The 16,145-nt window shown below is 39.1% G+C and overlaps 1 protein-coding gene across 1 annotated transcript in view; it reads right to left on the bottom strand.

The window, feature by feature from the left end:
• Nucleotides 1-16,145, bottom strand: part of CLVS2 (clavesin 2) — a 52,594-nt gene that overhangs the window by 28,129 nt on the left and 8,320 nt on the right. The window contains exon 2 of the mRNA XM_063391857.1: nucleotides 14,399-14,573. Coding sequence (XP_063247927.1) covers nucleotides 14,399-14,573 — 175 coding nt within the window. The remainder of the gene's footprint in view (nucleotides 1-14,398; nucleotides 14,574-16,145) is intronic.

Here is a 16,145-nt window from a genome sequence, read left to right as displayed (position 1 = left end):
GTGATCTGTGTGAATTCTGACTGAATTCCCTTCTAAGTTTTTTATTGTGTGTTGAAAAGAAAATCAAGGTTCTGAATAAAGAGAGGTGAGAGAAGCAAGCAACACCTGGCCCAATATGATGCACTAATAGCAAAAACATTCATTTTGAAACTATCTGCTTTGGAACAAAACATGCCTCCTGCAATACAATACGTGAGTCAAAGCAGATCATGCCTGGGCTTGGCTGCAGAGCGTGGAACCAAGCAAGTCATCCCAAACCAACCCCCCGTCGGACGGCGACTGACGCAAGGTCAGGAATGCCAAACACAAAGCTGAGGAGCGTGCCAGGGCCCCGCTCGCTCCATCCGGCCCTGCCTCAGGAAGAGGGACAGATGGTGCCAGTGACTCAGAAGAACGCCAAAAGGCTCTCATCTCACAGCAATAACCTATGTCCCAGTCCTCTGACAGTCTGTCATCCAAGCAAAATTGTTTTTCAAGGTATTTTTCAAGGACATAAGTGTGAACTTGATGCTGGTAGGAAAACACAACACAGTGCTCTCACAGACAACCTCTCTTTTTGCAACTTGGGCAAAGATTAATTCTATTCTCCAGTTTCACCTGTGTGCTCCTCTGTGTGACAAGGGAGGGCATTGGGTAATAATGCCTAGCAACATAAATTACATCTTAGTGTACTTCTTGTGACTAACTTTAAATTGCCGAAAACCTTTCCAGGAATAAAAAGCCTCAGGGAAAGCATAAAAGATTTGTGAGCAAGACTTCACAACCTTAAAGGAAATCAATCCCAACTTTAAAATTTGTAAAAAACCGCCAAACCAACAAACCATATCCTCCAGATTCTGCTTTTCTATTATCTGTTTTTTTTTCCAATTACTCTATTTGCAAAATAGAGCAAAGCAATTGTAGGTCTGTTCCCTGCCTGTTTATTTTCTTTTTCCATTTGCAAAGTGCAAATTTATGGATTCCCATAATTTCTACTGTGGGAAAAAATGCTATTGCTATTGTACTTCTTTTCTCCAAAAGCAGGCACAGGGGAAGCACTGTAGGAAGGGGCCAAAAAACTACCCCGGCATTTCTTTTAAGTGCAGCTAACAAGTAATCTGCAAATTCCCATAAACTAACAAGCAATTTGCTAATTCCCATATGAAGCTGTTTTGGGAATGAGAAGTTTTCCTTTAACACAACAATCTATTCTGAGGGTGAAAAACACATGCACCTGTGTAAACAATTAGATTTGTCCCATGAGAACCCACAAAGGAAAAATGTAAATATATCTAGAGAGTGAAAACTGGATAGACATACACTATAGCCCTTACTGACCAATGAACTGAGTTTCACTGTACTGCTGACTAATTAAGTTTAACACAGTGCTTTCTGATATTTCCTGTAAGTTTTTTAAGTAATAAAGGAGCCTTCTGAAAACTTCTACTATATCACTCTGTGTGTCTTGGCCCCCTCTATAATGACAAGCACTGGCTCAACAACTGGTTCTACACAGGAGGCAGGACTGGTTTAGGACAAACAGAACAGGGACAGAGCTTTGCATTGGTAGACCAAGACCTGGGCAGAAATTAACTACTGAGAAGACCTGTGCCAGTACCAGCTCCTATGATAGCATTCTTACAGACACAGTGCTCTAATGACATAAGTACATTAAGCTTCACGGGGAAGAAAAATTTTCTCCTATTAGACAAAATAGCACAGAATGAGACAGTTACATATTGGCCCAAAGTGCTATTTTGGGGAGCTGTTCCACAATGAAAGCTTTTTATTGCACCTTTATGTCCCTTACGACACGGGTACTTCTACTCTTCCAGTCTCAGATCAGTACACCAAACACTTGGGGGCTTGTCATTAACAACTCAATTTCCATTTGCCCTCCCAACCCAGAGCTGCTTTCAAAAGACCCACCCTGCTTCACATGGGCCCTGAAGTACATAGCCCTACTTCATGGGCCCTGAAGTACTCTGCCCTCTGTCCCATTCTTTTTTTCCCATGTGTCAGTCTGAGCAGGAGTTCACACATCACCTCTGTGCTGGTAGCTCACATGGAGATAACCCTAGTGCCCTTCGGAACAGTAACTCAAATTTGTACCACATTGCTCTGAGAAATGTCCAGATAAAGCCCAGTGTAGCAAGAAAAAGAGGTCCTAAACCTGCCAGCCTTACCTCCATTCTCAAATCCTGCACATGACAGAGCTGAGTCATTCATCATATATCCAGGCCCTGTCATTTCAGCTGCTCTCAAGCCCCACATGTCTCCCCTCTGCTTACATTCTGCAAATTCTTCTTGCGTGGTGCTGCTTAGACAATGTAAGTGGCCGAGAGAATGTGCTCACCAATGCATCAAATTATCTTTTCTTTCAAAAAACACAGAAGTGTGGCTTTCCTGTTTTTCAGGGAAGACATCAGTGCTGCAGATGCACGTTTTTTCATCTCAGCCCTCATGTCTGCTTTCCTAGCCTGCAATTTAATGAAAGATTAAAGACTAGCTTATGAAAGTTCACCACGGCAACTGCTGATGTCATTGGGAGCTGGATTCCCAGTCGGGGCTTAAAGGAAGATGAAGACCATATTGATAATTGACAATATTTCTGACATCATTCATCTGCCTAATTAAGCCACAACTCCATGCCACTGCATATGCTCAAAACTGAATGAACAGAAGATGCAGCACTATTAATATGCTTAGCTATTGGTGCTACATAAAATTAGCCCACAGAAATTAATTGTTCATGGAAGGTGTAGATTATTTACTCCTTTCTTATGAAGCAGAAGGAAAACAGAATTATTCATGCATCTACTTCATGATACCATGCCTTCAATTACCCTACTGAAAAAAAGGTGTGTGCATTTGTCCTCAGAAAGTGAACCTAAATGCTTCATCCTATATGCCGTAAAACGAAACAAGATTTTTTTATTCATTTACTTGCAAGCACATTCAAGCATTGAAAGAAAGGAGACAGGCTGACAGCCTGGACAGCTTTGCTGGTAAACGTTGTGTTTGCCATCCTTTAGGTAAAACTTTTGTCTATGTACAAACACAAGAACAAAGAGCAGGTTCAAAGTAACCAAAGTGTACATATGTTTCCCCTCTGACTCTTTCTGAAACACGTTACTGCTAAAATGCCTTTATGTTAGTTTATTTCTTGCTTCATCCTCCTGCAGCAGCCCAAAAGCAATGCACTGATGGGCAGTCAGCCCATAGCATGGAGGTACACCCAGTAAAGGAGAATGTGACACAAACCTCTAATTTTCAGGGATGGCAAATAGGGAGCTGTTCAGGATTTTAGCAGATTTCATAAGCAAAAAATGCAGTTAGTGGAGGAAGCCAAGGTTGATTACACAGATTTAGGAAACACCAACAATGAATACAAACAGTTGTGCTTCATGAACCTAGTACAATTACATGTATTTTGATGACAGGAATGAGAATGGAGATAGACAGACCATCTTCTCCCTGCATTTAAGTGAAAGCCATGAGACCTGGAACTGTGCCCAAATGCTGGACACACAGCCAAGAGGCTCTGCAGTTCTCCTACACAGTGTAGCTGCCATCCTCATTACAAAAAAAGGGTAATGTTGTCAAAGGGGAGCTCTTAAAAGAAGACATTTACAGTCCCCATACAAAACTAAAAAAATCCACCAAGAAGATTTAATGGGACAGAGTATCAAGAGGATGAAGAAAAAATACATAGAAAGGGTCACCTTGCATGTAAGATGTTGCTTATTTTAGCTTCATTTGTCTACACCTTAAATTGAGAACACACATGGTCCAAGATGTTCCCATGGATCTTCAAATAAATTCATTCTTAACTGGCTTTCACACAGCTGTCTTTAAAGGCTTGTGTGCTACTTTCATTTGATACTGCATTGATTTTCTCTGAAGTTTTCTCCTACCATGGCTACCCTGATCAATTAGTGTGCTATAAATAGAGTAGTCAGATTCCTTTCACTGGTCTCATTAAATTGCACTCCTGCTGAATTTCTGTGGAGAACAGAATTGAAACATACTGATAGTGATAGTATGAAGACGTCCTAATGTTTTCCAGAGAAAATCAATTGCTCAATATTCCTAACAAAACGCTTTGAAAAGCATGACCCAATGGATCCCAGCTAATGCCCAAAACATATGTCAAACCTTGCTTGCAGTTCTGTATCTCTAAACCACCGAAAAACAAAGGATGAGAAAATAAGTGGTTAAGAGGCTCAGGCAGCTTCTCACTGATACATAATCCCTCATCAATCACAACTGTTTAACTGCATCCCCTCTTCATGGAAACATGTTGCTGAAGTTATACAGTTAACCCATATAATTCTTCTGGAAAATGAACTAAGAATTTGAGGAAGAACACAGTCTCAAGGCATGCTTGGTGCCTGTCAAAGTCACCATTTAGTGGTGGTGTGCTCACTGACTAAAACTAGAGGGGAATGATAATATCTGGTGCTATGGTAAAGGTTAGTTATTGCAGCAAATGTGTGACAGCTATGATTTAAAAAATGTTCATCTTTATTTTCCAATAGTACATCAGTATAGCTTTTAAAAAAATTGTTTTAGAGATGACATTTTACTCAATGCGATTGATAACAGCCATAAAATAGGAAGTATAATTGTCTGATTTGAAACATTTCAAAATCTAAACTGAAGGGCAGTTTTTAGGTCTGCCCAACACCTTGCTCTATCCTTTCATAATTATCCTGTCTTCTCTTGACATCCTTAGTGTCCTCTTTTTCCCTCTGTTAAGCACTATCCTTCAAAACCTTTTCCATCTTCCTCACCAAATGAATCTACATTTTCACCATATACCCTTCAGTAGGTTGGAAATCCCTCTTGCAAAGGGTTTATAAGTGCACTTGAATTACTGTGTGTATCCAGTGTTTCCACATGCACTCACTGAGTCTGGAGCATAATCCGTGGGGTTTCTGCGTGAAGACCAGAAAGATCCACTGCAGATTTCAGAGGACTGGCTGTACCTTGCAAAGACCTTCTGAGGAGAATGCTGGAGGACTACCAGTACTTGGTGATTTGCCCTGGGCTCTTTATACTTTGCACGGTGGCCTTCAGCCAGAAGATGCAGTGCTCTAAATTATACTTTCAGTCAAATCGCTTAGCATAAGATGGAGGCACGTCCCAACAAACTCAGAAGCTTTTGTAGGCAATAAGGCACATTCAGTGCAATGACAGGTAAGAATTAATGAAAACTGCAGTTGAAATACACCTTTAGGGAGGCCCTCCCCTGAATCACAGCAGAATCACTTTCTCCTTCCAGAAAATGTTTTCAATGGTGTAAGTGGCCAAGGGTTGAAGTCCAGTTCTTCTCAGAAAGGAAGCCCTACCCCAAAAGATTTTAACAGCTATAAAGGATTCATGAGAACCAACTAAAAAGAGCAGGGAAATAACAAATACATTTGAAAACACAATCTTTAATCACTGATTAAAATTTGTATTTTCCAATGACACTGTGCGATTAATTAGAGACAGTCCTATAAAACAAGGGACAGGGACAATACATATTTCATAGGCAAAACGTATACTGTGAGGGACAATGTAAAATGTAACCCAAAAGAACAAGCAAGCACCTTGGCATAGCCAGAACTGTGCTGGGGGAGATGCTGACATGAGGCTTTCTCAGGGTCAGGTGCTGGAGTGAAGCTGATTTTTTTTGATTGAATGTAAATTTATTTTCCTCAAAAAGGACGATATATTCAGCCACCTTGGATTTCAGTCCATATCCATGTTTGGATGTTCATTATGTGTAAACAAAACATTACTACCCAACCCTTTTCATTACAGAAAACACTGGAAAAGCACTATTTTCATAATACACATAATACAAGAGATGTTTTTTCAGAATATATTCTGATCTTTGCAAAATATGCAGGAAAAGACTACAGAAATTATTTTTGGAGAAAGGAGCTTTTTTCTTAAGTATATTATCCACACTGAAGCATGATATTTTAGAAAAAAAGTTAATACTTAATGGTTTCTTCAGAAATACAATTTTCTTAATTTGTTATATACCTAAACTTTCAGCTCCTGAACTACTTTAAATCACCACAAAAGTATCATTTATTCAAACAGTTATGCCTACTAAAACACACAAAAATTGAATTTTCTAAATTGCTTTATGATTAGGAAACATGAGATGAGAGAAACCATCACCAGCCATATAATTTCACATTTTTTATGGTGCTTCCCTTAGAGAAGTTTCCTACAGTTGTTTTTAAATATTAGTGAATTATGACAGCAGTGTTCTTCCTGCACAGCAATCACTTATAAACAAAGTAAAAATTTTCTTATAACCAAAGGCAAATTTTATTAATATAAAATAATTGTCAAAGGAGGTGAAGCCTTGTTAAGGAATATAAACCAAAACCACAAAATAATATATTGTATTGTTTTGTGGATGGAGCACCATAAGACTTTGCTGGCAGAGGCACTATATGCAGGGGCAGTATGTGCAGTAGACAGTAACCTAAAGACAACTGTGCACAGCCTAACAAGATCAAAAGGGATTTATTAGCATCATGGAAGATAAAGGTTTCAGAAAATAATTACAAAATGATCCAGTGTATACTTTTGAGATAAATGTGAAAGATGCATATATAAAATGGAATGATAACATAGGTAAGTTGAAGACCATAAAAATAGATTTAGGCTCTACAAATAAAGAGAATCCCACTGACTCTCACATCTCACCATCTCCAATGCCAAACAAGTCAGAAGGAACATCTCCAGGTCCTGATTCCAAATCACTGCTGCTGCAGATAGGTACTGCATCAAAACAATTCCTTTCTATGGGTTACTGAGAGTCACATACCAATTCCTGCTTTGGACCCAACAGCACACAGTGAAATAGCAAAGGGTTTTATAGGAGTTGACATTTCGAAATAGAAAAATTAGGATTAATGCCGAGAGGAAATCTGAAGAGCAAGAAGTCGTAGAGCGGTTTCCACAGAATGTGCCAGACCTGCCTTGGAGCTTTTAAATTAAACTGTGAAAAGCACTAGAAAATATAATGCACAGAATAATCTTGCCTTAGCAGAAAGGTGAACTATGATCTTAAAACATGTCTTCTGTCTCCAACATTACAATTTAGAACAAATTAGTTTTATTTCTGAGTGACCTTACAAGGAAGACTACTATTTGTTCCCTTTATGGCCTTAAGATACTGAAGAAAAGAGAAATATTTGGACCTTGACTGAGAAAAATCACTTTCAAAAATAAATAGATATTTTGAAGCTGAGGAATGGTTATAAGCATACAGTTGTTAAACTGTGATCTACCAGAGACAACAGAAAGTCATTCACAGTGACAAGAATTAATTGCCTATACTGAGTTTGTGCTACAAGCCCTTCATGTTTGTGTCACTTTAGTATTGTATTAGTTTCTCAGCCTTATCAGAGCAATTTAGTCACTCTCTTTAGTTAATGCAGATAGATTTTTTTAGTTTACTGATAAAGAGAAGAAAAACAGAAAATGGGATAACTTTTAGCAAAAGCTCAATAAAGAAGTAGCCTGCATGAACGAGTCTCTTCTATTTTCTTTCTCTCAAGAGGCAATAATTTTATTTGGATGTTTTTCTCTGTTGACAGAACTGATGGGAAAATGTCAGCTATGAGCATTTTTATTGGTTTCTACAGTAACCACTTTGTTGAGTAGAAGAAAACATCATATTCAAAAAAACCCCTTTCTTTTTCTAGATCATTCCAGTAAACATCCTCAGAAGCTCTCGATGTCTCCTGCCTGGTCCCATGGGCACCGAGTCATTCACGTGTACCAAGCAGGCCAGCTCTGGTGTGAGGAACAAAAAGGAGGGCTTCCTTGACAGCCTGGTGTCTAAAGGACTCACTTGGTATGTGAACAGATCAGCACTAACTCTCCAGTGCTACATTCATGGCTGGTATGGAGAGCAAAGGGAACACTGGTTAAAAGAAGATTTGGAGGTGGGAAGTTTGAAGGTGATTGGAAGCCAGATGTGGAGAGCATTTGGCCAGTGAGATCACAAAAGGCTGAAATCTCCTAAGGAGTTTAAGGTGAACTTAATGTGCCATGCAGTCATCAGTGGTGACTGAGGTTTTGGAGGATGCCACCAAAATAGAGACAAAAAAACCACAAGTGAAGACTAGTACAAAGACAATGTCAGCAGGAATGGGTTGAGGAACTGGGGACACAGCAGGACTGTGGCAAAGCCTGCTCAGAACAAAAAGGGCAGGAACAATGAGGAGAAGAGTCTGTGCCAATTAGATCAAAGTGTCTGAACAAAAGCCAAGCTCCCCATAACTAATCATGCCTTGCTTACAGCAAATATCTGCAAACCACTGGCAAAGTGCCCTCTGTCTTTCCTCTTCAGGTTCACATGGAGGATGACAACCTACTGCAGGCAGATACTCCACTAGACCCAGTGGCAGTGTTTGGAGGGTGGGTATTTAACTCCATCAATCCCCCTTGCAGTTTTCAGTAAGATACCACAGAGCAGGGTTTCTAAGAGGGAAAAGGGGAAATTAGTTTGGTACTTCTTCTCATTTGTTTCAGAGGTGGCAGCCCACGTGGCATTATGTGCATTCAAAGAGAATCTAATGAGAAGCTCTTAATTCAGCCATGGCAGGACTCAGACTCCTGGCTTGGGGGCTCAAGATCAAGACTAGAGTCTTGAATCCTCCTGATCAAAAATAAATGTCAGCTGGACTCCAAACATGTAAAAAATGACTGAATATCAGACCACAGCCTGTCACAGTGGGCATCCCAAATTAGAAAACACTTAACAGTAACCTTTCAGTGGAATTATTCTCAGCTGGGGATAGAAAAACAAAAAGAAGATTATTGTATTCCCTCATCTTAAAAGTGTGCTTGTGAGAATACATAAATCAACATTCCAAAGGTGTTCAGCATTTTTTAATGACCATCATAAAAGATTCCAGCAAGTAAATTAATTACTCTGTCTTCAGATAACAGGTTAGCAGCTGAGACCACACTGAATAATGTGCAGACCTGCCTGTTTGTAGCTGAACTCGAGCTGTGGTCATAAAGTCCTTTCTCACCCAGCAGGTTAAGCCCATCCAGATTAGGTGAGGAGCTAGAAATAACAATCACTTCCAATCCACCCTGCTCCTACAGTAAATTGCTGCTAAGCCTTTTTATGGCCTTTTTACAAGCAAGGAAGACAGAGTGTAAGCAAACTCTTGAAAATAACAAGCTCTTAGGAAAAATATCCCATTTAACTGCTGTTGCTACAGAACATGAGGTGAACTGGTATGAAATTATGCTGTTTACAAGCACATCCTTTTGTTCTTTGGGAAGTCCTGGGCTCAGAGGACTCTAGCGTTTACAAACTACTTAATTCTTTGATTTAAAAAAAAAAAAACAAACTGATTGAAATTATTTACTAGACTTCCTGAAAACAGAAGATACTCCCATTAAAAGCTTGAGTCTGCTACTTTTTTAATATTCCCTTAAGCAATATAGAAAGTGTCAGAACCCTGTTCTCAAAAACTGGTGGAATATTCAAGCCCTGAATGAGAGAGGTTTATCTTTTCAAGTCTGGATGCAAAAACATTTAAAGCTCAGTCTTGTGGTTTGCAGCTCACTGCTGCTCACTGTTAGTACTGACTGTTCCTCCAGCTCATTATTAGCAATCTTATGCACTGCACAGAGCATGTGACCATGTAATTACATGAAGCCAAGATACTGTTTTCAGAGGAATCCTTAGCTCTGGAAGTTCCTGTCTTAGCAGTCCTTGGCACTGCAGCATGCTGGTGGCTTAGATGTTGTCCAGAACCACATGGTAAAATTTAAGCACTCTCTGTGCTTGTTGAACCAACCCTGATGCTCAGCAAGACTCCCTGCAAGACACTGATAGAGTTCACACTCAGAGAAAATGGGAGTAGGAAGTCCTGTCACCTTCATCACCAGACTGTACATGGTCTGTGTCTGGTACTTGCCTCTTGCACTGCTGCAGCAAATCTGCTTGAGGATATTGTTCTTACAGCTCGCAAGAACAGCTGGGTGAAAGACGTTTTTGAAAGTAATTGCAGCTGCAAGGATGCTGCCTTCATTTACTTTCTGGTTTGCTTTTATTTCTACAGGAGTGAATTGGTTTTAGCTTATGAAGCCTTCCTCTGTTATGAAAAAATAATAAAGGACACATTTAAAAGGCCTGCCTTGTCCCCCATAACACTATCACTGTTTCTTCCAAACACTCTTGTCCCAGAAGCAAGAGTCTTCTGTCTTCTGCAACAATTCTGACTGTCCACATATGCTCAGCTCCCCATTTAAATGTGTATCATCTCTTTTCCACTAGCTTTTTAACTAGAGAAGAAGCATTCACATTCAGCCACCAATGACTACACACGTTTGCAAAGCACTGGGATGTGCAGCCTGCCTGAGTGAAAACATGCATGAAAAAAATCTGCCACTCATGTAACTACTATTATGCACTAAACAGAAATCAATATTTAAGAAGGAATTAGTGGTCCAGGTTTTAGAATACTAAGTATCAGTTAATCAGTTAAAGTGATTCATGCATACCTATAGTGTTCCGTTTCGCAAAACTCAATTATGATTACCCTCAAAGCTGTCTGTCAGAGTTAATAATAACCCTGACTTTCAATATAATTTTCAAATTGAATTTTCAGTCTTTGAAACTGTTCTTACCTGCCTTATGAAAACAATGCTGTCTTGATAATTAAAAAAAAAAAAAAAGTCTATATGGGGGCTTATGTAAGAAAGGACTATCACCAAGCAAATAATCATACCCTGAACATGAACCCTCCCTCTTTCTGCCCAAGTGTTCTCAGCTAGGTGTTTTGGTAGCAGGGGTCAGGGCAGTGCTAGAAGCAGTAAAATGAGAGGCAGGTTTTCAGAATGGGGGAAGAAGCAGTGGAATATACAACACTTGACTTAATTATGCCATACCAAAAGTCCACCTAGCCTCATATCCTGTCCTTAACAGAGGCCAAAAAAGAGAGCCTAGAGCAGCTACAACTTGGACAACATATGTGATTATTTCCACTTAGCATCCACCTCATCTCCAACTTTGTACAGCCTATGGAATTCTGAACTTTGATTTCATTTTTATATAATTACTAATCCTCAGTTCATCTCTCTTTTCATTCTCCCCAAAGACAACTACAATTTAAGCATCCAGAATTCCACATGGCACAGAGTTCCACAAGTTAACCAGATGTTGTACAAAGGTGTCTCAGAAAGAGACAGGCCTCCTCCTAGGTGATGATTATGCTCATTTCTTAAAATTTAAATAACAAATTACATCTGCAGCTTGTCCACTCTCTCCAGCCATCCATGATCTTGTTTGCATCAAGGTCTGACCTCATCAGGGGCCCTGCTTTAAAGAAGAGATTAGATTTGCCAAGCTCCTGATGTCTTTTCCAAGCTGAATTATCCTATGATTCTATGGTTTTATAGATTTCTGTACTTTACTTTATTTTTTGTACTTTTTCTTCTTCCATCCAGATTAATTCCAGCCGATTGAATTGTTCCTTATACAGAAACCATTTGATACATTTTGGGTTTTTTGCTCAGCGTTCTTCACTGTCTATGGAAATTTAGGATTGCTTTTCTTCAGAGCTCCCAAAAGCTTCTCTCTTCTATAGGAAAAATAGCTGAAGCACACAGATTGCAAGCCACTACTGGTGAAGAAGGCAACATTTTGTAAAGTTTTTGAAAGAGACCTTATCAGGGCACTCAGGTATTGAAGTACACAACACTGTAACACTCTCTGCTTTCAGGAACACAGCTGCTGAGTAACATGAGCTTCTTCACAAGCCCAAAATCAATTGGCTACAGAAATCAATGAATGGGGAAAAGTGGGCACTAAAGACTGGAACTCACAAACATCCACACACAGAATACACTAGGGAGAGTCAACACAAAGGCCTAAAGTCGAGGCATGTGTTTCAGCTCTCAAAAAATGTTTTTCTTCTGACTTTACACTAGGGAAGGTGTAGGAGCTCTAAGTGCAAATCCTCCTTCTCACTGATGAGGAGCAACAGGAGTGCTGTAGGCACAAGCATCTGCAAGGAAGAGTGTTGCTCATTTTCTCCAAAAGCACACAGCCAGTGTATGAGCTGGGACTGGAGCAGCAAGAGTCCCAGCTGAGTGCCCCCACCTCCACATAAAGATTTCTTCTTGTCTAGCAAAACCATTTGTCCAACAAATCAGCACTGACCTCCACTGCACCGATTGTTTGGTACAGCACTGTACCACAGTGATGGGTGTGCTAGAATTTCCCATCAGATTATAGATAATCACTGTCCTCTAAATGCCATGATCGAAGGTCTCTTTTCCTGGAAACAGCTACCTAGGACGTTTTTCTAATTTATGCAAGAAAGTTTGGGGTATGATTCTTTTCACACTCCTGTTTAACACATATGCAGTCAAAATATATACCAGAATTCATCTTCTTCTATACAGTAGAAAACTGTGTATTTACTTATCTTGGTTTCAAAACCGATTTCCTAACATTAAGCCATTGTGAAAAGTCAAAAGCTTCCATAGCTTGTAAATTCTTTGGTACATACCATATTGAGTATTCTGCTCACCATGGAAGCTAAGCAAATATAATGCAAATTCAGTAGATTTCATTCAGAAGGCAAAGGGATTTGGCTAACATCAAATTCAGTGGTCACTAATCCCACTCTCAGTGTCCCCTTCCGCCTAAGCAACACAAATATTTAAATTCTCCAAATAGTAAAGTTCAGCATCTTGAGCCCTGTCAAATCTTATAAGCCAAAGTAAATTTCATTTCTCTAATTAAATGGGAAGTATTTACAAAGATCATAAATAAATAGTGTGTAAGAGTTGTTCTTGTTCTTTTTCATACTACCTGATTAAGCACTTTTTACTTCGACATCATTCAGAACGATGTTTTTACTATGCACTTTCCTCCATAATAGAAGGCAGTCAAAAAAATTAATTTTCCTTCTCTCTTCTGGAGCATTTCATGCCCACTTTTGCAGTAAACAGCACTGAAGGCAGTGGGCACAAAATTATGCCATAGGTGCTGGCCACCATCAGACTTGGAATATTCAAAACTACAAAGCTGGGGGCATGGGTAAATTAAGTAAGGCAAAGGAGAATGCAGTCTCAGTTTGGTAAAGCTTGGTAGGTCACCTCTCACATTTTCAGATGCAATTATTCACTGCAGCTCTTCTCAAAATAACCATCTCTAAATATCACCCAAGAAGAAACACCACCATTTGAAAACAAAGACTACTAAAGCTTTTCCTCATGTTATAAACCAGAAAACAACGGCTAACTTTGAAAAAAGCACAAAAAGAAAACAACTTTGAAAGCAATAAAGGGAAATGCAGCATATCTAGAGCACAGGTCTTACTGCTGCCTTCCTTCTATGGTAGTTGGAAAACAATGAAATCACACTGTTGCATAAGGAAACATAACAAAGCGAGTTGAGAACTGAGATCTTTGTCTCATGTCACTACCCTTCTTTGTGCAATGACAGGTTGAATGCTAGTTGAGCCATTTCATCAGATCAAAACTCCATATTACTGCTATACAAGTTTCTTCAAAAATCACACTATCACTTTGAAAAAAGTTCAAAGATAAGGCTGTTATTTTGCTTTATAAGTAATAAAAATGTATAAATGAAAGAAACATCACAGATGAGGAATACATGTCCTTTTAAAAGCAAGGCAGTCTGCCACAGGAGTGAATTACAGACATGTTTAACACAGCAATTCAGACTTGTGCAGAAAACAACTACTTTAACAATTTTAGTTTCTCATTTTAAGAAGAATAAAATGCCATAGGAAACAGATGTGAGTTATGCAGTATCCTTTTCACCAGTGTTGCTGTGCCATGTAAAGTGCATTTACAATGAGCTGAAAAAAAATTTAAATCACTGCATACTCAGTCCCAGAAGCTGCTGCTCAGATTAATCTTGACCCAGAAAAAGAGCCAAGCACATGCTGAACTTTGAGTAAATAAATAGTCCCAGCTAACTGTCCAGCCACAGGGCCACAGACTTTCATGACAAATGATGTAGAGCCTATCTCCAAAAGAATCAACAAAAGACCCTCAACCTGGTGTGGCAGCAGCAACCCCTATTTCATTAGCCCTGTGCATAAGTGCAACACAGACCGATTATTTCTAACATCCCATTGCAGAAGCTACCATCTGAATTTACAGAAAACAAATCACTTTGGAATAAAGACAAAAAAGTTACCTTATATTTATAGCAAGGAAGGAGCCTACACATCAGGAGTTACTGCAGTTAGCTGACTGAGTTCACACTTTTGTCACAAGTAGTTTGCCCATACACCCACACCTTAAGGTTTTGTTTTGGTCTTTTTTCTTGACCTAGATTTGTAATGAACTGCACAATGAAGAAGAATTGGGAAAAGAAAGAAAATAATAATGTTACCTGAAGGCCCTCTATGGCTAATCTCAGCATGCTTGGTGTGAGCTTGGAGGCCTGCTTGAAGGTGAAGTTGCTCCAGTCTATAATCAAAACAAATCCATTCACTTGCAGCTCGGGGTCTTCTATCATGGCTTCTAAGGAAAGAAGTATGGCACGCAAAATATCCACCAGCGTGTACCTGAGAATGGGAAGAGGAGGTTTGGTTAGGAAAGGAGCACCAGCCACCGAGGTGGAGAAGTTCTGAGTATTCTCCCTTTGTCTCCCAAAAGTTGAAATCAAAGAGTGCAAATGTGTCCTCAGAAGTGCCTAAAGCTGGAAAATCCTCAAGAGCTCAACTAGCTGAGCTCATCTTCTGGAGCAGGATTATGTACCTACGGACCACCAGGCAGCCAAAACAAACCACAAGAACGTAACACATCAAAACCAAATTTAAACTAGATACAACATAATATCCTAAGCTGCTTTAGTATCTTTATGTGTAATTACCTGTCTGTATAAAAGCTCCCACACAAACTGTTTTTTTCCTAAAATCATATATATATATTATACCAAAACCCAAGACTAACACCAGAAGCATAGATCCAATTTTCTCCTATATTTTCCAAGGAAATTAAATAATATGTCCTACAAAACTATCAACTAAAATGGAGAATTTCCACCTCCTCTCCTTATCCCACTCTCTGTGTATGTTTTTCTCTTAAATCCATAATTACAGAAGTCTGATTACTCAAGGATCTTAAAAGCAAGTAACACACACTAGCGCTTTGAGGTGTTTGTCTACTGAAGGTGCCCCTGCTCATGGCAGGAGAGTTAGAACTAGATGATCTTTGAGGTCCCTTTCAACCCAAACCATACCAGGATTGTGGGATTTCATAAACAGTTACCAAAACAGACATAAATTTGCCAGTCCACACTACAATATTAAATGAAGCACCAGAAAGTTAAACCTGAAAAAATCAGAAGTAAAAGTATTCCAGAAATGAAAGAAATATTCAATGTTTTCAATTCAAAATATTTTCAAGCAATGCCCTTTAAATGTCCCCCGTGATGGCAACAAACAGAAGTTTTCAAAATTGTGAGTCCCTAGAGAATTCTTCACCATTTTGCATATGTAGCAAAGAGCATGTGTGCCTACTTAGAAATGACATTAAATTATACTGAATTTGACTTGCTTTAATACAATGAGTACACTGTTCTGTTGTGGACATAACTGTATTTTGAAAATATCTGTAAAAGGAAATAACATAAATGAAATTAACAGGAGAAAGTGTGTTTTCCCTGGAAAATACTAGGGGAAGCATTAAAAATAATTTTGTAAAAACAAAATTTGTCTCTTCATCTTGGAGATCCTTTTTCTTTTGAAATTTTGTGTGATTGACAGGGATAATTTTTTTCATATTCATTCCTCTCCTTTGAACTTTTCTGAGATTTAACTCTTTTCTAACACTTTACTTTTCTGAGATCTAGGTTTACAGGAAGTTTGGAATGCCTTGGTCTGAGGACGATTTTGACCACAGCTCATACAAGGAATAGACATTAAAAATGTTTAAATTCTAAAATTAGCCTCAACCCTACTTGGCATTTAGGTTGTCCCATTCAAAAGATCTCATTCTCCAGAAGGGCTCCACAATGAAGAACCCTACATTCAGTCCTGGAATAAGGGTGCCAAGTTCCTGATGTCCATCTCTAAAGCCCTCCCTAAGGAGTTTAAGGAGACATCACATGCCTTGGATTAACAGATTCCTAGTGG

The sequence above is a fragment of the Prinia subflava genome, chromosome 2, assembly GCF_021018805.1.
Source record: "Prinia subflava isolate CZ2003 ecotype Zambia chromosome 2, Cam_Psub_1.2, whole genome shotgun sequence".
Taxonomy (NCBI): Eukaryota; Metazoa; Chordata; class Aves; order Passeriformes; family Cisticolidae; genus Prinia; species Prinia subflava.
The sequence above is the reverse complement of the archived record's forward strand: the minus strand, read 5'-3'. Positions and strand labels throughout refer to the sequence as shown.